This window comes from Polypterus senegalus, chromosome 5 (genome assembly GCF_016835505.1).
Source record: "Polypterus senegalus isolate Bchr_013 chromosome 5, ASM1683550v1, whole genome shotgun sequence".
Classification (NCBI taxonomy): Eukaryota; Metazoa; Chordata; class Cladistia; order Polypteriformes; family Polypteridae; genus Polypterus; species Polypterus senegalus.
The window spans coordinates 23555084-23575224 of NC_053158.1; the positions used below are offsets into that span (position 1 = coordinate 23555084).

Genomic DNA, 20141 nt, shown 5'->3' on the forward strand with positions numbered 1-20141 from the left:
AACTTTGTATCCCTTCCTCCTGACTCTGGCTTCCCGAATGAAGTGAGGTGGCTCCTTTTATATGGCACTTGGAAGTGCTCCAGGTGTCCCATGATCATTTTCCGGGAGTACATTAGCTTGACAGCACCAATGGAGCCCAACAGGCTTGTGCCAAGCTACAAAACCCATGGAGCCCTGTGGGAGTCGGAGCCACCCAGTGAGGCTGCCATTTAGTGCTCCAGGGGAGGTAATGCCCTGAATATGATCTCTCCCCCAGTCCTTTCACTATAGAGGCTTCCTGGCTGGGTAAGGGCTTCTAGCCGTCCACCACAAGGCCTTTATTTAAACAAAAAACAACAGGCAAACACATGTGGGATTATCTTAGTCTTTTGTATATGTTGGAAGTACGTTAAAAATGCTTGTCAGTGCACAAAAAATACACAGAAATCTGACCTGCATTGACACACATCTCTGCATGCTCACAGGCATTGTTCTCTGGCATCAGGCACCTCACTACTGGTGCTGCCAGGAAAGGCTTCAGCACATCATAACATTTGTGACGAGCACAGGTTATTCAGCCCAACAAGCTCATCCATCCTGTTTACCTCGATTGTCCAAAATAATGAAGTCAAGATTTCAAAATCTCCTCCACACTTCTTGATAGTTTATTCCATGTACCTGTGGTTGTTTGGCAGGAACAAACACTAGATGAGTTATCCATCTACTTCAGTGCACACTCATAACAGGCTCACACACACTCAAATGCCAACTTACCTTAACCTTTGTGTCTTGAGGATGAGGGAAGAAAGTTGGAGGAAAAATCCATGTAGATAAGAGGAAACGTGCAAAGACCTCAAAAATAGTGACTTGGCCATGATATGAACTGCAGTACGCTGGAGCTGTGAGACAATTCTTGTAGAAGCATTTCTGAATAATTAGAGCGAATATTTGACAATGCTGGAAAAAGTGTAATTAAGTAAGGAAGTAGCTGAGGTGTGTCACATGTTGTTCAGAATGCAGTTGAAGGCTAATCCTTAAAAAACAAAATGAATTGTCAATTCTTGTTCCTATTGTTGTTTTATTGCAGTTTCTAGATTCACAATTATTTTTGGATCAAACTGTTTTTACTTTTCTCGTATTCGAAGTATAAGGAAAGTATTGGAATCGTCAAAACATTTGATTTTGAGATTTTGATGAATCTCGATGTTTTAGATCTCTCTGAGTCCGAAAATACCATTTTTGAAATTACGTCTGTTTGTCTTTGTGTGTGTGTGTGTAAGCACGATAACTTGAATACGCTTTCACTTAGGTCAACCAAATTTTGTATACAAGTATTAGGTACAAAATCTAGATTTGTATCAACGTTTGAGCTATTTCCGCTAACTGAAAGTGGTACTTTACCTGAAATGTTTCCCCCAAAAAATATTAAAAATATGATCATTTCACATCATATTATGATAAAGCACCACATTCTAAGCATTTTTTGTCGCTTTGCATTTTTTCGAAGAACGACCAGTTTTCGAGATAATCACAATGTTCTGTTTGACATTCAAATGGTAATACATACACATTTCAGAACGTTTTTGCTTTACGCATACAAAATTTTGTGTACAAGTATCACATTACCCACATTGCTAAGGTCTCTTGCAGCTTTTGACCCACTCCTGCTTACTGAAAGTGGTAATTTATCTGAATTGTTTGCCAAAATAAAATTATCCTGGCAAATGTTTTATTCATGCAGCTGCAGAGTCGGATTTATTCAACTTTACTTTCATAATAATTATTCAATATATTATTGATTTGATTTGTTGTAGATTGTTCTTTAATGTACATAATATAAAGATATAATCATTGACTTGCAGTTTACGCTTCAAATATCAATCCACATATCTGAGTATACGAGAAAGTCCAGGAGAGACCACTCATGATTGTTGTTTAATGAATTGTATACAGTATGTTCACTAGAAGCAGAATTATTATTATAATTAACCACTAGATGGCGACTGGAGCCCTTGCTATATACAAGCCAGCGTGTAAATCTGCTCTGCCTTTACAGTGCGCCTCCTGTTCTGCCCATTTGTAGTTAGAAGACTTTTTTTAATTTGGTGATAACAGACTGCAAAAAAAAAAAAAAAATGAAATATGATTTAATGTGTTCCAAGCAAAACTGAAGATAATGATTTTTCCATTTTGAAAGTAAACTGAAATAATTAAATTGATCCTTCTCATTTATTCCTTAATAAAAGCCAAACAATTCAGTTGTCAAGAGAGAACCTTGTTATTAATGTGACACGCTTAACTTAATGCATCCTCTGTACTTATCAGCGTTCATTTTGTTTGAAAAAGTTTGGTTGCTTTTCATTTATGAACCTGCTGTCATCTAAAAGAGAGCCAAAAGTTGCTTCAGTACAAAATAATTAGCACTTATGTTGGTGCATTTGTTGGTAGTGTGAAATCATTCTAATTAGAACAGCAATTTAGCTTTTGATTTTGTCTTCAGTTCTAATCCATGGTCAATTAGCAAGGATTAACTTGCTGAAAATGATTATGACTCATTGGGTTTTAATAAAAGGATTTGGATATCTTTTCATTCTTGACACTGTTTGTGTTTCCTTGTCTTTCAGACAGCGCTGCCAGGTAATAAAGCTAAAGAATTGATCTTGCATGCGGGGAACTGCCAGCAGCAGAACATTTATTCAGGATTTTATAGCTTAAAATATAGCTCCTTCAGTAATTTTATATACACTGCATTGCCACGTTATTAGGTAGGCCTCCTTTGGTCTTTAGAGCAGCGTCAGTTCATTGGGTATAGATACAACAAGAAGCTGTATGTGTTGCTCAGGAATGCTGTCCATCCGTCCATCTTCTACTGCTTATCCAGTCTAGGACACAGGGGCAGCAGTCTAAGCAAAGATGCCCACATCTCCTCTTTCCCCTTAAATTCTTCCCGCTGTTTCCTGGGGATACCAAGTTGTTCCCAGGCCTGCTGGGAGATGAAAGCTTTCCGGGATATTCTAGGTGTACCCCAAGGTCTCTTCCTGGTAGGACATGATACAAACTCCAGGAGATATCCTAATCAGATGCACAAACACCTGCTGCTCTACTGCCTATTTTTGATGCAGAGGAACACAGAGGGTCTACCTTGAGCTGTTCCTGAATGCCAGATCTCATCACCCTAAGTCTGTGGCTGAGCCTAGATACCCTGAGAACTCATTTCCACAGCTTGTATCTGCAATCTAGTTCTTTTAGTCACTACCCAAGGCTCATGGTCATAGGTGAGGGTAGGAACATAGATCCACCAGTAAATTGACAACTCTGCCTTTTGGCTCAGCTCTCCCTTCACCACAAGTGACCAGTACAAAGTCTGCATGATTTCTGATGCTGATCCAATCCATTTGTCGATCTCTCGGTCACTTCTTCCCTCACTTTTGAACACGCTTTCAAGATAACTTAAATTTCTCCACCTGAGATAGCACCTCCTGTCCAAAGTGGAGGGGACACTCCACCCTTTTCCAGCTGTGAACCACAGCCTTAGAGTTGGAGGTGCTGATTCTCATCCTGACCACTTCACAATTGGCCACAAACCACCCCAGTGTGCACCTGAGGTCCCCATCATTTGCCAAAAGCAGAAACCCGATCCTCAGGTCACCAGCCTAGATCCCTTCTACCCATTGGTTGCGCCTAGAAATTCTGTCTATAAAAAGTATGAACAGGATCACCTCACCCTAAAATTGCTTCATAGCATGGGGATCCAGAGGCTGTACAGGTCACTGAAGCAATGAAACATTGCTGTCATGTGCCTTGAGTCAGTTAGTGATGAGCCATGCCTTATGACCTGCTGCATTATCATGCCAGTCTATCCTTTCTTGTCTGAATAAACATGAAAGCCATGTAAGCATGAACTTGGTCAGCAATGATGTTCAGATCTATCTTGCTGTCCAGACATTTTTCAGTGGGTATCCGAGTGTGTGCCTGGAAAACATTCCCCCACTCCATCGCATTGCCAACACTGGTCTTCTACTGTTGACGCCCAGCAGGATGGCTCTATAGACTCCTGTTGTTGCACCAAATTCTGATCCTTTGATCACGTTGATGCGAAAGGAACCTGGATTCACCTAACAAAGCAACCTTTTGCAGTCTTTCTTTTTTTGCTGCCATCATTGGCACATGATGCAGTCTTCTGTGTTGTAGTCCATTCAAGATAAAGTCCGATGATGTTAAATTAAGATGTAATTTTCCAAGATTTGTGTGTGGTTCTCGCCATTGTCATTTGATTCCTCTGACCCACAATCTGTTTTCATTCACAAATTTGCCTACTGCAGTACTTTCTTTGCATTTCACACCATTCTTGGTCAACCGTCAAAACGGCTGTGCGTGAAAAGCTCAAGACAACCACTGTTAGGGACAAGCCTAGTGTCAGCTATCCTCCCACTTTCAAAGTCACTAAGGTCACTCGTTTTGCTCATTCCAACACTCAAACGCTGGTCTGCCTAATATACTGTTGTCCTAGTGTGGAAATTCTTCATTTTTTTCAGCTGCAAACTGTTTATATTACATTTTAATTATTCTGTTCAAACAAAACAGGATGAACCAAAGTTGCAGGACTTTAATTACAGGCATTGCAAGCATGTTTTTGTATTGTACCAGTAATTTATGAATTTGTTCCCGTCACATTCTTTTTCAATTACTAAGAAGCACAGAACCTGTTTTATTAATTTATAACCTGTGAATGGATGGATGCTGTAGGACTAGGAATTGCCAATTAGTTTACATCCTAGAAAATGAAGGAGTGCAGAGGTACTGAAAAGATCAAACACTTTGATCAGAGTCATTTGACATCAGGACGAGATAGCATATTAAGAGTGTGTAACGTCACATGTCACGAAACCTCACGTGTGCATTTTAATATAAATATGACTCATCTGATGCACCAAGCAGGAGGAGACAAAACAACAAAAAGAAGGGTGACGTCCAAGATCGAGAGACATAGGATCATCTGATTTGGATCTCAAAAAACACAGCTATGAACAGCGCTGATTGCTACACCAAAGCTGCCCATGACATTAACCCTTTGACACTTATGATTTTCAGTAAACTTTTCTAAGATTGTTTATATCCAGACTTTCTTCTATTTGGTGTTGATATACAGTAATACCACATTGCTATTTATTTTCTCTATACTTTGTCTTTTATCTAGAGTGATTGAAATAATAAATGGATAGCAAGCTACTGTCTTATTAACAGGGTTTATCAAGGCTACTGAGGTTACTCCTCAATAATCAGAACAACTGCGGTAAAAGTAAGAGATGGTTTTGTTATTAAGTAGCATATAACCAAAAGAGTTACATTTTGTTGTGGTGATGACACCTCCATGTTTGAACTGGTGATAGTGAATCCTTATATAGAGAATCAAATGCTGAATATTGCACTCGAGACTTTGTCTGGCTATGATCTTTATATGTATGTGTGTGTAGCCCAGTCCTACGTAGAATACTGCAGAATGGCTGACAATTGGCCACACTTAAGACTTTGTCTGGTTAGGATCACTATGTGTATGTGTGCGTGGGCGTGAGTAGATGAACCCAATAAATGTTCCTGTAAGACTCACAGATTTCACGATAATACAACTCAATTTGACACACTGCATGTCTCCACCGAGGAACTTGTTCTTTTGTTAAATTCATAATTTTTAATAGATGTATGCTATTTTTTTGGCTCTTTTATTTCCAGGTGCACTCCACTACAATACTACAAGTAATACAGGTGGCTCTAAGTATACTCACACTAGCAATGTGTTCTGAGCACGTTTGTCCACATGTAACCCCCTAAAGCCTTGTTCGTTTGACTAATGTGATCGCTCCGTGCTGGGCCAACCATACTGTGCCCTGGCCCACTTGGAAGATGTGGGCCCAGATATGTTTCAGTAGGATTCAGGAATCGCTAAACATGCCTTAGCATGGAATATTGACATGATGCGAGTGATGCAACATGTCAGCTAACAAACATTTCTAATTTCATTCGATACCTTTAGAGTTGGGCAGCAAGGTGGCGCAGTGGTAGCGCTGCATATTCTCCCCGCGTCTGGCTGGGTTTCCTCCGGGTGCTCCAGTTTCCTCCCACAGTCCAAAGGCATGCAGGTTAGGTGCATTGGCGATCCTAAATTGTCCCTAGTGTGTGCTTGGTGTGTGTGCCCTGCGGTGGGCTGGCACCCTGCCCGGGGTTTGTTTCTGCCGTGCACCCTGTGCTGGCTGGGATTGGCTCCAGCAGACCCCTGTGACCCTTTGTTAGGATAAAGTGGGTTGGGAAATGACTGACTGACTGACCTTTAGAGTTAAAAACAGGTTTTTATTTTCACCTTACACATCAACGTGAATTGTAGTTGGCAAAAAAACTGCAAATTCTTCCCTTAACATAGTTTGTCTCCGTAAAAAGTCTTCTTGTATGTGCAGCACAATTAACAGTAAAACATGAGCACACTCAATAAATCTGTAAGAGGTAGAGTGTTATCCTTCCCTACACAACTCCAAAAAAAAAACACAAAATAAAGAAAATCACTTTGACATTGAAGCTATTACTGCATGTTCGGATTATGTTTTGGCTGAAACACAAAGTTGAGTGGTCATAAAGAAAGCGTGACCGGGTCCAAAATGTTAAAGTGCAGACAATCGCGCTCAGGCAGAGTATTGAACAAATGTGGCATGAGACACCCTAAGGTTACAGCAGTTTTGGCTTTCAGCAATTCTGCAGATGCCATCAAGCACATAAAACCCCAAGTTTTTCAATTCAGTTTTATCTAAGGGACTTTCCCTTTTTTTACCTACAAACAAGCAAGCAAACTAGTTTTGTTTTGGCTGAATACAGAGCAGCTGTCACGAATGCTGAGGCATCACACAATATAACATGCACTTTGTCAGCATTTGTCACCAAATGTAACCAGCTACATTCGGGTAAGTAACTCACTTGATCAGCAGGCGGCTTTTTAGTTGAGCAGTGGATTCTGCTGCTTGTAAATCTCAGCATTCTTTATACGCATCCCATCTGTGCTGTGTTACAAAGTATAGCTACTGGGAGGGGGAATCGACAGCCTGAGCGATTCCTCACTTGTGAGAGCATTTTTCTTACAATCCTCAGTTAGTGGTGGATTTTTGTGCCATCATTGTCTTAAATAACTCCATGAGGTGATGTATCATTATAAAAAACAGTGGGATGTTTAAGCGTAAGGTCAACTTACTGTAATTACCCGTGGTTCAAAAATCGGTTTAAATTATTTGTGTTTTGCTACATAAAGTACAGTAATATTGCTGCAGTGTCATTCTACTCCGAGGCTGATTGTGGTGCTTGACTGATCGCACACTCACATGCAAAAGCGAGCTGATCAGTCAGGTGCCTCATTCACACCTCAGAGTGGACTGAGGGTCACATCTGCTCCCCATCAAGCTAATATAAAGAAAAGCCTGCATGGCTGAGAGGTGGAATGAAATATGAAGGAAAGAAACAAGAAAAGAGGTATGGAGGTTAAAGAAAAGCAGAACGGGAAATAAAGAAAAGAACGGAGATAAGAGCAGGATCAGGAGAGGCCATGTGAAGGTAGAAGAAAGGCAGGTGATTGGGAGTGAGCCTCGGGGAGGGGAATCCTGGGGCTGAAGAAGGAGTGCTTCTAAAGAGGGGTACAGGGAAGTGTGGTGTCTCCTGCAGATACCCAAGGAATGGGGATGGGAGACGCGAGTGCAGCTCGGCTCAACAACCCAGGGATGCCAAAGGCCTGGCAAGGTAGACCAGAGTCTCCTCTCCTGCAAAATCTCGTGTAGGGTAAGCAGTGAAGATGTCGGTGTTTGAAGGCAGCATTGGGACTCATTTTATTTTAAGGAAGAAAGAACGGTCTCATTTTATGGACTATTTATTTGGATATTTTAACCTCCACATTTTCACCAGTTTTATTGGATTATGTATTTATTGACTATTTATTTGATGATTATATGCCTGGCACTTTTCAAACTGTTTAAAAATAAAAGCTCTGACACCTTTGAACCTACCCCTTGCTGCATTTACCCAGCTCATGTCGGTACGTGACTTTTGAAAGTTCATATTTAAGAGGCCCCTGAACGTGAATGTCTGTGAGCATGGAGCTGAACTGGACCATCACATTATTAAAATACATTACATTTTTCATTCCCACAGATGCCACATCACAAACATTAACACTGCTTTTATAAATCCCAATGCAAATGTTAACGCTAAGATCTGGATTGATGATTTAGGTTTCAGCCTGTCTTAGGCGGATAGCACGGCTAGTAAGTAATAATTTTGCTGATTTCCTCACAACAAACATTTTCATTGCAAGTTCTGACTTCCATACAAAATCAGGTTACAGATGAGACTTGCCTGTATGGTCATGAGACTTCCTGGTTAACTGAATTGACATTTTTGTATTTATGACATAAATAGCCATTAACTACTTCAGTAAAGGTAAATTTAATATTAATAGTGAAACGCCTAAATAGAAGTTCATTGAAATAATTGCTCTTTGTTTTCACTGTATGCCAGACTACCAGCAATAAAGCAAGCTTGTCTGCAGGTCATATTCTATAAAAGAATATTTAGAATGTAGGTGCTATTTAGTTCTTAGTATTCAATAATTATTATATGATAAGAATTGAAGTATTTTGGACGAATAAATCATCAAAAATGAGTATTACATTCCAACATATATATTCTGATTTGTGGTATTAACTTTTTCCAGCATTGATGTTATTGTAGTTATTGTTGTTTTTCACATAACATATACTACTAGTTATGGACCTGATTTAGAATATTGCAACATATTTTAGAATATTTCAGCACATTTAGCATATTTTCAGTTTTTTTTGTTTCATTCTTGCAATTCTGTATCACTGTTTTGTGTATCACATGCTTGGGTGCCGCCTTGTTGTTGCCGGTATTAGTGCCTGTCTGCGAGCTGACGGTAATGTGACATGTGCTGTCGCTGCACTGCCACTATTAAAGAGGGCTTTGTATGTTGTTACAGGTCTGAAATTTAGACCATCAGTAAAATCAGGAAAACTAGACCAAAAGCAACGAAAAAGAAGGAAAAACCCCAATGTTTAGTTAGGCATTGACTTCTCTTGAATTCTGCCGTCAGTTTGAAAGCACAATTCCAAGTGCAGAGGCTTCCTGTCTGTCGACTACTTTCTTTTTTTGGAATTGTTTATTTGGCAGTATTTTAGCAAAAAATAACATGTGTTTCGCACATTGTGAGCGTATGACTGAATGACTTGACATGTGAATTATGCGAAATGACTTTGATGACATTTGTTGTTGAACTGGCAACCATTGGGTCTTGTTCTATCAAAAAACTTTTTATGTCTGTTCTCCACAGAAACATAAGATTATAATTTTTCTTGGCCATCGCTACAAACCACAGTGCATGGTGTAAGTAACATGTAATAATGTTTTTGGGTGGAGTATTCCTTTAACCACTTCACCAGATTGTCTTTCTTTTGTTCCTAAACACATTCAGGTCGGCTAAACCTGTTCCATTGTCATTTATCTTTTAAGGACGGGACAGATGAGCCCATTCCCATTTACCTCCTTTTCTCCTCCAAATCTTAAATGTTCAAATCTGACTTTTTTTCCCTTGCAGACTATCACCAGCGCGCTGAAGCATGCTTGTGAAATCCTTACTTCTGATCCTGAGGGAGGAGCTGCTCGCATTCCCTATGAAACCTTCCGGAGTATCTACACATACCTGGCTCATCTGGACGGGGAGATCTCGGAGGCTGAGATTGCAAGTTTCCTCAGCAGCATTAAGGAAGATGTGTGAGTGTGATATTTATTTGTTTTGCATAGGGATGCTGAAAAATGTTTTCCTGTTTGTCTTTAACTGATGCCTTTGCCAATTGTTTGATTTAAAAAAAATGAATGTCACAGGTAATCAGTAAGGGTCAAAATGGAGTGGGTTTTCCTTGCCCTTGTAATGGTGCTCATGTGTTATTGCCCAGAGGGGACTGGGCGGTCTCTTGGTCTGGAACCCCTACAGATTTTATTTTTTTCTCCAGCTTTTGGAGTTTTTTTTGTTTTTCTGTCCACCCTGGCCATCGGACCTTACTCTTATTCTATGTTAATTAATGTTGACTTATGTTTATTTTTTATTGTGTCTTCTATTTTTCTATTCATTTTGTAAAGCACTTTGAGCTACATTTTTTTGTATGAATATGTGCTATATAAATAAATGTTGATTGATTGATTGATTGACAAGCTGTGGGAACAGCTTTGCAGAAAATATGTTCAATTATAGTTGAACCCTTTCTTTCATTCTGTGGCTATCCAGTTAACTCCACAATACCTAGTTTTCTTATTCTCACAGGTAGTAAGGGTAACCCCAAAGGGGCATTCAGTAACACTTGAACTGTGTGCACTTCATACTAAGTGTCCAACAATCTACTATATATATATATATATATATATATATATATATATATATATATATATATATATATATACACTGTCTGAGTGTGTTCGTGTGTGTGGTCCATCCTTGGAATCTGATTGGACAGTTTGGTCTAAGTGGTCAGTGTCACTTTGGTTGCTCACACAAATGTGATTGAGACAGGAAACACTGAACAAGAGAGGCTGACACATACAAGAATACCAAGGACAGGCATAATATGAATGGTGAGAGTCGCCTTCAAAGACGGAAAGTATTTACAAGAATATGAATGATGTTTTCACAGTGAGTATGGGTGGTAGTCAAAAAGAGGACAGGAGGTGAGCAAGGTACTTCGAAATGGCAGTCTGAGAAGCGGGCTTTACAGGCATGCGATTGACTAAGGAAGCGCTTAGGCACACAAGAATACTGAAGAAAGGATATGGATGAATAGTGAGGGTACACGCAAGACAAGAGATATCAAACATTTTAACATTTATTCTGTTACCTGTCAGGTAACATAGCTATTTTTTTTTTTTACTAAAATTATTATGTATTGAGTGGCCAGCCTTCTTTGTTGAGCTTGATTTTAGCACTTAACATCCTTTAGTTAATTAATCTTTCAATTTTCAAACACACTTTTTCAAATTCTGGTTTGTGATGACTTGGACCTGGCTGTGACAGTATCAGGTTCAAGGTAGGAATCAGCCTTGGATGGGATACTGTGCCACTACCTGGTCCACACATGCACACACTCACACTGGGTATTGTGCCATTTAATCTAACTTGCACGTTCCTCTAGATCATTGGTTCTTAAACTATGGGTTACGACCAGTTTTGGATTTCGTGTTGTCTGACGTTGGGTTAGTGCAGGGTCACTTGTGGTTTGTGGAGTGTCTTGTGATGGGTTGTTGTGGGCAGTTTACGCAAATACCATTTCTCCTCTTTGACTTGCATTGGCGATTTTCCAAGGGGGACCCATTTGGGATTGATAATCAGCTGTGATTTTTCGAGGGGGATCCTGGGGGTAACTTTTGCTGTCGATTTGACAACGATTTTGCCGTAAAAGATTCAGAAATAGCAAATGTGGGTCTTGAGAAAAAAGGTTTAAGAACAACTGATAGCTATAGATCACGAGGAGTGAGCTGTGGAGTGTGAATGCTAGTGATACTCGGATACAGGCTAGTGTCTGATGAGCCGTGGTTGAAAGACCCAAGACGCCTCTTGACCCCAGGTTACGCCACGGATGATGTGTCGAAGTACCTCAGAAGATATAGAATTGAACTTGGGATATAGAAGGAAAACTGGTGAACATGAGGAAAACCCAGACAGGCATGAGGAGAATGTGCAAATTCCACAAAGATGGAGCCAACCAGAGACCTGAATGCAGGACTCTAGAGCTGTGAGATAGCATTGCTGCCCTCTCTGCGGCCTTCTCTCACCAGTTACTTAACATTCGATTGACCCACTTGGGACAGCTTAGCTATTAGCTAAACAAACGGGCTTGATGGACTGAATGGTCTCCTCTCACATTTGGCCCTGTGTGCCCAAGCATGATTTTTGTCTTTTCTAAGACTAGTCTTAACATTACATTGTAAATTTGTGTACTTGTAGGTAACAACATCTCCATAATTTTGATTTTGTTTATATGTTGGTTTAATACGAGATGTGGCAAAAACATTGAAACAAAAGAAAATCATTCTGAAACTGTCTGGGGTAAAACAGCATTGCAGGAAGCTGGAATTGGGCCCATCCATACAGTATGTGTGTCTGAAAACACTTGGATGGCAGGCAGGCAGGCAGGCTTATCACAGACAGTCATATGGATTAGAGGACTCGGCGAGGCAGCAGTGCTAACCATAGAGACCCCAGAATAATTTAACTTTCTGTCATATTTCAGGCATGACAAAAAATGACTATATCTTGTATATTGCATGATAACATGAGCAATGTGCAGCATACTCATTTTCAAAGTATGCGCTTCATAATTGTTTCTGAATTTTTGTTTTTTAATTAGGCAAGAGTCCAAAGAAACTAAAAAGCAATGCCTGTTCTTGTCAGTTTTTTTTTTTTTTTTTTAATTAATGGCCACATGGTGACACAATGGTTAGCCTGAATTCCAAGCTGCCACACAAATGTTTGACTTTTTCGACATATTTGAATGGACAAACAGTAGATCTTCATATAAACATACAATACAGAAATTATGTTTTAGTCCTGGCTGAAGATATCTACAGAAATTCAGTAAAAACGTTTAAAGTCTGAGCAGACCTCTCATTACAGGTGTAGCATTGACCCCCATAAAGCCATAGCTCTTCATAACAATACGCTTCCAAAAACCAAACTATAGCCCAGATAGCTCTGTATTTGGTGTCTGCACTTTCTCCTTGTCGGACTGTGGACTTTTCTTTTGAGTATTCTGCTTTATCTACTACATCTCTAAGGGCCAGGATATACTTGCTCATATTGCTTGCAGACAAGGTGCTATACAAGCAGGGTACTGACTATACTTGTGTGCGTACTTTATGTAAATCTGGAGGATTCCACCAGGGGGCATTGCAAGATGCTGTTACAAAGGATCAAAAAAAGATAACAGAAACACAGAAGATGGTATGTGAGACCTTTAAATGTATCTCGTCATTACGATGGGGAATATGCGACACTTATGTTGCCCATGCGAGAAATGGATGATGAAAGCACCATCAATACTTTTGTATGTCAGCATTTAAGTCTGATGATTTGCTTCACCGCATCATACATCGAAGCACACACATTGATCCTTTTGGAGCTGCAATGCAGCTTGCCGTCACACTGTGTTATCTTGTAATGGCCGAATCACCACTCCTTTTCTCTGACATTTTCCACTTTGCACAGACGTATCTGTCTCGAATTTGCTTTCCCCAATTTCCTCTTGCACGTTTTGGCATTCATTTTCAAAGACCTGGCGATATGATGCCAGCTGTTGTGACATGCATGTTGTTGACAGTAGGCAATGATGCTGGCGTCACGTTCCAAAACTTGAACACACACACACCTCTTAAATTCTTGCTGGTACTGCAACTATCGCACGTGTCGCGTTAATTTCTGAAGACATGGTCAGAAGACCCACCAAAAGAGTGCTGGCAGCCATGATGCGTGCAAGTAAGCATTCTGAGCGTCAGGTTCATCCCGGCCCTGAAACATGTACAGTATGTAAGGTTAGTGACCGGGACCAACAGTAGTGAACTGCAACCTTTAAATGTTGAAATAAACAATTTGTGGGCTTGCATCTAACGCACACCACTACCTGAGTAGCTCTTGTGCAGGAATTCACAAAGGATGTTTCTGTAAAGATGACTATAGCTTTACCAAATGCTCGTGCACTTTCAGAATATGTCCCAACCATCAAAACCAACATTCACCTCTCATGGCAGGCTTGGGTACGAGTCAAGACAAAGGCCTGCTAAACATAAACTCATTTTTCTTTTTTCTTCCACAGGGATCGACAACATGGAATGGTTCAACCCAGAAACTTCATGGGAACGAAACCTGCAGAAATAAAGGAGACCGAATGACTTTATTTTGTACATATGCAAATATTACTGTTGATCATGGTTGTCAAACTCCACTGCTTGGCCACTGAGGTGCTGGTTTTTCCTTTCAAACAGGCTTTTGAATATGTTATTTTGTGGTTAAAATAACGGGTGCAGCAAGGGGATGTGATGATTTATGGCAGGATAGAATGAATGGGTAGATTGAATTAGAGAAGAAATGAAGTAGTCAAAATATGAATCAATGTAGTGTATCTAGGAGTCCGAAATGTTCAAATGCTACCGACTGATGTCATGCTGAACACCGAGGGCTCTGCTCTACAGCCTGTCTCACCCTTTTGATATAGAAGGAATTCTTACTGTACTTGATCACCCATCAAACAAGTCCTTCACTCTGCCAGTAGACTGAAAGCTAAAGTAAACCACTTTAAAATAACACTACTAATAGAAGAAATTCTCACTGTACTGGCCAAGGTGCATTTAATTTAAAACAAAATCTTCTTTACACCGCCGTTACTGACTTGGATTCAGTGTATGTCCTAATGGCAAACACACGATAAGGCATCGACCAGTTGTCCATGCCCACTAAAAGTACATTTAGTGTACCGCACTGTCCCGGCACCTTGTATATCTCCCAAAACAGCCCAGTGATTGCCACATTCTTGTGCTGCACCAGTTACTTTTTGTATGGGATGTTTTGATTCTGTGGTTCTCAAAATGTCTTTACATGTTTAGCACGCCGATTTGTGTAACGTTTCATTGGTGCTATTGCTAAAGATGTTTTCCATCATAAGGTAACATTCTCAAATGTGCTTAATCCAGTTCAGGGTTGTGGAGGGCCAGAAGGTAAGAAACAAACCTGGACAGAGTGCCAGTCCATGAAAGGCCTTGTAATGTCAGATCTCCTCGTCAAACCAGCTTAATTCAGTTTGGCATTACAGGAGGTTGGAGCCAATTTCAGGGTTGCTGGGGCAAAGCAGGAAACAGCCCTGGACTGGGCATCAACTAATCACAGGCACCAGTTTTCTATTATGTTTTTTCAAATGTTCAGGAAATAATTATTTCAAATGACCAGCCAGTAGTTGATAAGCTCACACTGGTGCACGTAACGCCACGTTGCCTTTATGTCTAGTGAGCTTGTTGAATTTGAGGGGATACTTCTGCGTCATTAAGGATGTCATCTTTAGTCACGGCTCTTGCAATGTCTTCACATGTCCACACGTTTCTGCTATCGGACCCGTACTTTAAAATGGTGCCCTATCCAGGCTTTACACCTTCCTTGTGCTTCGATGCTTCTGGGATTGGCTTTGTCCTCCATTGGCCCTGAACTAGAATAAGCATTTTTGAAAATGTTAAGAGTATCTGAATATTTCAAACTTGTAGAAAAAGGGAAAGCAGAGACACCAGAGAGACAAACCTCTTTTAATCCAACATACTGAGCACATGAGATGGAGAAGCAGGGTGATTAATTAAGAAAAGGTTTCAGTTTAAGACAAGAATTAATGTCAAAAAATGAGCACAACTGCAACAAAACCAGCAGCCTCTGCTTTATTCAAAAGGCTCAATTTCATACCCCTGTGTATTGATGGTCTACAGGGGCCGTTTTTCTTATCCTACAAACTTTCTGTAACAAAAAACAAAATTAGACTGCGATGCTGTTGATCTTGCTACTCTGACCCCCAGCCAAGTAGAGAACTTGAACAGCTACCTCTATGATAAGCACACAATGTAAAAAGCTTTGAATTGTTACATGTAAAAACACAAAAAAATTAAATTGTAATAAATTTTAAGATTGTATTTAATTTTAAAATAAATGTTATATTAACAGTATGTCTGAAATTTATAGATAATCCCAGATCTTGGTTTATTTGTGCTAATAATAACGTACCCAATTTTTCAGTGTCTGCTGATGTCCTCTCAAATAACTTTAACATACTGAGATGAAACATTTCACATTTTATTGAAGTGTAACAAGACAGCATCTGATTACGGATTTCAAAGTGGCACAACAAAAGAGAACCGGCAAAAGCATAAGGTGAAAAATGCATGCAAAAAACAAACATGCAGTGACAAAAGTACACAGACTAGTAACTCCCTTGGGGCTCTTTTTTTCTTATTTTATAAATAATATAAATGTAATGTATATGTACTAGGGACAGTCAAAAAGTTTCTGCACTTTTTAAACTCTGTTTATTAAGAATTTCAAAAACAAATGACATCACTTTTCTACATGGTCCCCTTCGTTTGCGATGCAATTTTCCCAGCGTCGTATCCACTTTTTAATGCCCACTTACTAATCCTCCTGCCTTCGCCATTTCCAACAAAAATATAAAAGTGCGGAAACTTTTTGAACGACCCTCGTAGAATGACAAAACATGTAACGTGAGGAGAAACAGTACACAACACAAATGACCCCCAAATCCATTTTAAAGGATACTTGTGCTGTGCAGTCTTTCACAACAAGTCTAAAAGCGGCACCCATCCATACAGTATGTTGGTATTAACTGTTGGAGGCAGCGAATAAGCTACAGTAGATACGTCTTGATTTGGAGTGGGTGATGTGGCCAAAAATCCATGTCAGGTTATGATAAAACAATGGGCAGGTTTTGGTAGATATCCTCAAAATGAATTTGTATACACTTTGAAACGTGTTTTCTTAACAAATAACACATGCATTAATAATCAGTTGTGCTCATAGATGCACCTCTCTAAACACTTGATAACATTTTGCTATACAAATGGATTTGATACCAGGTGGTATGTTTTCATATAAAGCAGTGGTTCTTAAACTGTTTGTTCTTGCGACCCAGTTTTGCCTGTTGCAAATGTCTTCAAGGTAATATGTGTGCCTTATGTCAGGCAAGTGAGCTCAGCCCTTGACACACAAAAGGAAGTGGAATCGGTGTTGTCTGTCAGTATAATAACGTCTTAAAAGTACTGTTCTGTAAACAGTGACCAATCATCGTCCCATTCCCCTTGGAGAATTGCTATTTATCGTTGTCCCAGGTTCCTTGGTAGAACTGCTGTCAAATGTTGCCGGGACTGGGTTTACACCATAGGAGAATCTCTGCCAATCTTTGTCTTCTCCATCAGAAAATTTTCCGTCCAACAGTCTCCAAAGGAGGGGAAAGTTCCCCTTGGAGAATCGCTGCCGAACATCGTTTGGGGAGTATCTTAAAGAACAGACATCTAGGGGGTTTGTTTCAGTTGTTCAAAACACAATCCATCACAAGACTTTCTGTAAGCCATTCACCACCCTTTCTCGTTTAGTTCAACTGTAATTCATGGCTCAACGTGATTCATAGTTTAAGAAATGCTGCTATAGAGTCTGTCTGTAGACCTCTATTGAAGAGCCAATCAAATTGCATACATCTAATGACGTTTAGTGGCCTTTGTATTATATGTCGATGAAGTAGCACGATACACCCAGTCATTTGCGTCTTTTTCACCATGCTAATTTCAAGGTGAATATCGCACTTAGTTTTTATTAAAACATCTGCATACTGTGGTTAAGATTAGGGTTAGGGAAGGCTAATCTGACTTGTGAGTAATGAAAGCTATTGTAGGCGTGTTGTGTAGTAGGTATGTTGCGGAGGAGAACTTTCTCTCAGATAGAGTGACTGTCGCAAAGTGCTGTGGACCACAGACAGGCCCCTCTTGGAGTTTCTGCTGTATAAATCATGTGATTTAAACATGCAGTGTGATTGGCTGATCGGCGGAATTCCTGAATTGCAGAGCTCCAGAAGTGTGCAGCTGGACCATTCTCATTTTCTCAGTCTGTCTTCCTGCTTCAAAATGCACCATACTCCTGGCAATATCTTAGAATGGGGTCATCTCATTTATTACACACTGTTCATGTACAAGTCTGTGCACAAAGACATCACCTCTAAGATGACCTAAAAAGCGTTTCCTGTTTTCATTTGCATGTGCAACATTGTTAAAGGTGTAGGCTCACTCATACAGATCACAAACAAGGCAGTACCATTAAGAGGTTCGTATACTCGCAGAAAACACTTGATTCCATTTCGTTTTGCACGTCCGGGATTAGGCTCACTTGTTCCATGCTGATCTTGTATAAGGCAGTAAGCAAAAACGTTACCTTGAAGACATTAATGCACTGGTATAAAAATCACATTTCCTGTCTTCTTTTGTAATATGCTTTATGATTAAAAAGATCCACAAGCTCTTCAGAAGCAGTGAGAATGTCATTACATGGCAGAAAAGTTCAAGCTAATATTTTAACATGCAAGGGATTTGTCATTTTTGTACTAAATTGAATTTCTGCCTTTTTCTCCACAGCATCTGCTCGAGATGGAGAGAGTCAGCCATTAGCCGTGCTCATTTGTCACTGTGCTCATTTGTCGGTGCACAAGAACTTGTGACAATTGTGTTCAGTCATAACACTTATACATTCTCTTCTTTTAACAGTTTGTGTTATTAGGCGGTGTTGCTGTAGTCTCTTCTGTATGTGTATTATCAAAATGGCACATGTGCCCACGCAGTATCCTAAGGCTTCTTACATACGGGTCTGTGACAATCTTGCCGTGTCTTACATATTATGTCGTGTTTAATTAAGGTGACGTTCAAGTTCAGCCTGAAGAATGTCGGCTCTCGTGTATTAATTTGATCAAATGTCTGCTCTTAATTGGTTTTGGTTTACTTTTCCCAGGCACAGTAAGTTTCTTTGTTAGGAAGAGTCATTAGTATAAATATATATATGAATTTGGTGTCAGAATGAGAAAAGGCTTTGTAATCACCCCCAGGAGAGATAATTAGCAATAATGAAGTTTATTTATTTTTAATACCTCTGTGTGGGATTCTTATCAGCTCTGTAAATATTTAACATAATAAACCTAGCGGGGCAGTGCTTTGGTTGAAAATAAAAATAAAGATAAAGAAACTTTACAAAAAAAAAATGGAGAATTTACATGTGCACCTATTGGCATAAATTTGAAGATAATGTCATCATCACTTGTGATAATATAAAATTTAAAAGCCATGTGTATATATTAATGAGTGTGTATAGGGAATATTAAATTGTGAATAATGTGCCTAACGGTTAGTCGCTGGAGTGCCTCTGAGTTTACATAAAGTTGCTCAGCAGCTTAAATTCTCAGTGGTATGGCGGGCTTGCAGTAAAAGTGAATTACTTGCTTATAATTTTGCTTTATGCACATTGCATATGCGGACTTTAAAATAACTTATTAATGACCTTTCAGTGTTTTCTAGCTTCCATAATTATGTTACACAATAAACTTTTTCTATAACTCCCTGGGGAATGGGACAGTGTTTCTTCTTTGTTTAATTTTGAAGTTAGTTGTAGGCTTAGTAAAAGACACTTGCTTAGCATGTTTTAATATTTTTATGAATACAATCTTACCCCATTGTCCATACACCCCATCTACCAGGTTAGATAATGACCTACAGGTACGAGGGGGGCTGAGACCAATTTACACCTGGCAGGTCCAGGTCTGTAGATACTGCTCATCACTCCCAGATTTGTGACCCATAATGCTGTTTGGTCACTAGTACAACAAACAATGCAGCTCAAAATGCTTTACAAGATGAACTAAAAAGGAATTTAATGTAAAAAATAAACAAGATTAGAGAATAATATTATTCAGCATGTGACAAAGAAAAAGATAAGGTGGGATGGCCAAGAGGACAGAAAAAAAATCTGCTGGGGTTCCAAGGCCAAAAGTCCAGCCAGCTGGGCATTCTACCTAACGTAGATGTTCTAAATCAGTCCTTATAGTTTACAGGCTTCACATGGAAGAATTTGATGATGACAGCCACCTGGACATCTGGGACCCCTGCCATTCAATCTATAAACACAGGGGGCAGCATGGTACCTTAATCAGGTGGTGGCGGCGCAGATCACCACCAAAGAAAATCAGAAAAGAGAGCAGAGAATAGTAGAGATCAGTAGGGAATTGCAGAACCCACAGGAACGTGATAATTCTGTGCCCATGTAGACTAATAAGGATACAACTAAAAAGTAGCTACGAAAAAGCCATTTTAAAATAATGTTTTTTTTTAGCAGTTTTTAAAATAGTTTTACAGTATTAGCCCAGTGAACTTCTACTGGTAAGTATTCCAAATTTTAAGTGCATAGGTACAGCCGTTGTTTTTTAGGTGGAATAAGAGGTCCGAGGTCATCGATGCGGATCATGGCACTCTCTGTCCACCGGTCCTACATTTACGCTCTG

General features: G+C 39.7%; 1 protein-coding gene across 7 annotated transcripts in view; it reads left to right on the forward strand.

Moving 5' to 3' along the window:
• ropn1l (rhophilin associated tail protein 1-like) overlaps positions 1 to 19199 on the forward strand; it is a 44468-nt gene extending 25269 nt beyond the window's left edge. For 6 of the 7 annotated variants that reach the window (XM_039754387.1, XM_039754383.1, XM_039754389.1 and 3 more), the window contains exons 7-8: positions 9620 to 9795; positions 13881 to 16106. In XM_039754387.1, the coding sequence (XP_039610321.1) occupies positions 9620 to 9795; positions 13881 to 13956 (252 nt within the window). In that variant the 3' untranslated portion in view covers positions 13957 to 16106. Of the gene's footprint in view, positions 1 to 9619; positions 9796 to 13880; positions 16107 to 18231 lie in introns of those variants that run through there. The other variant, XR_005633911.1, reaches the window with a different exon arrangement.
• The last annotated feature ends 942 nt before the right edge of the window (positions 19200 to 20141 follow it).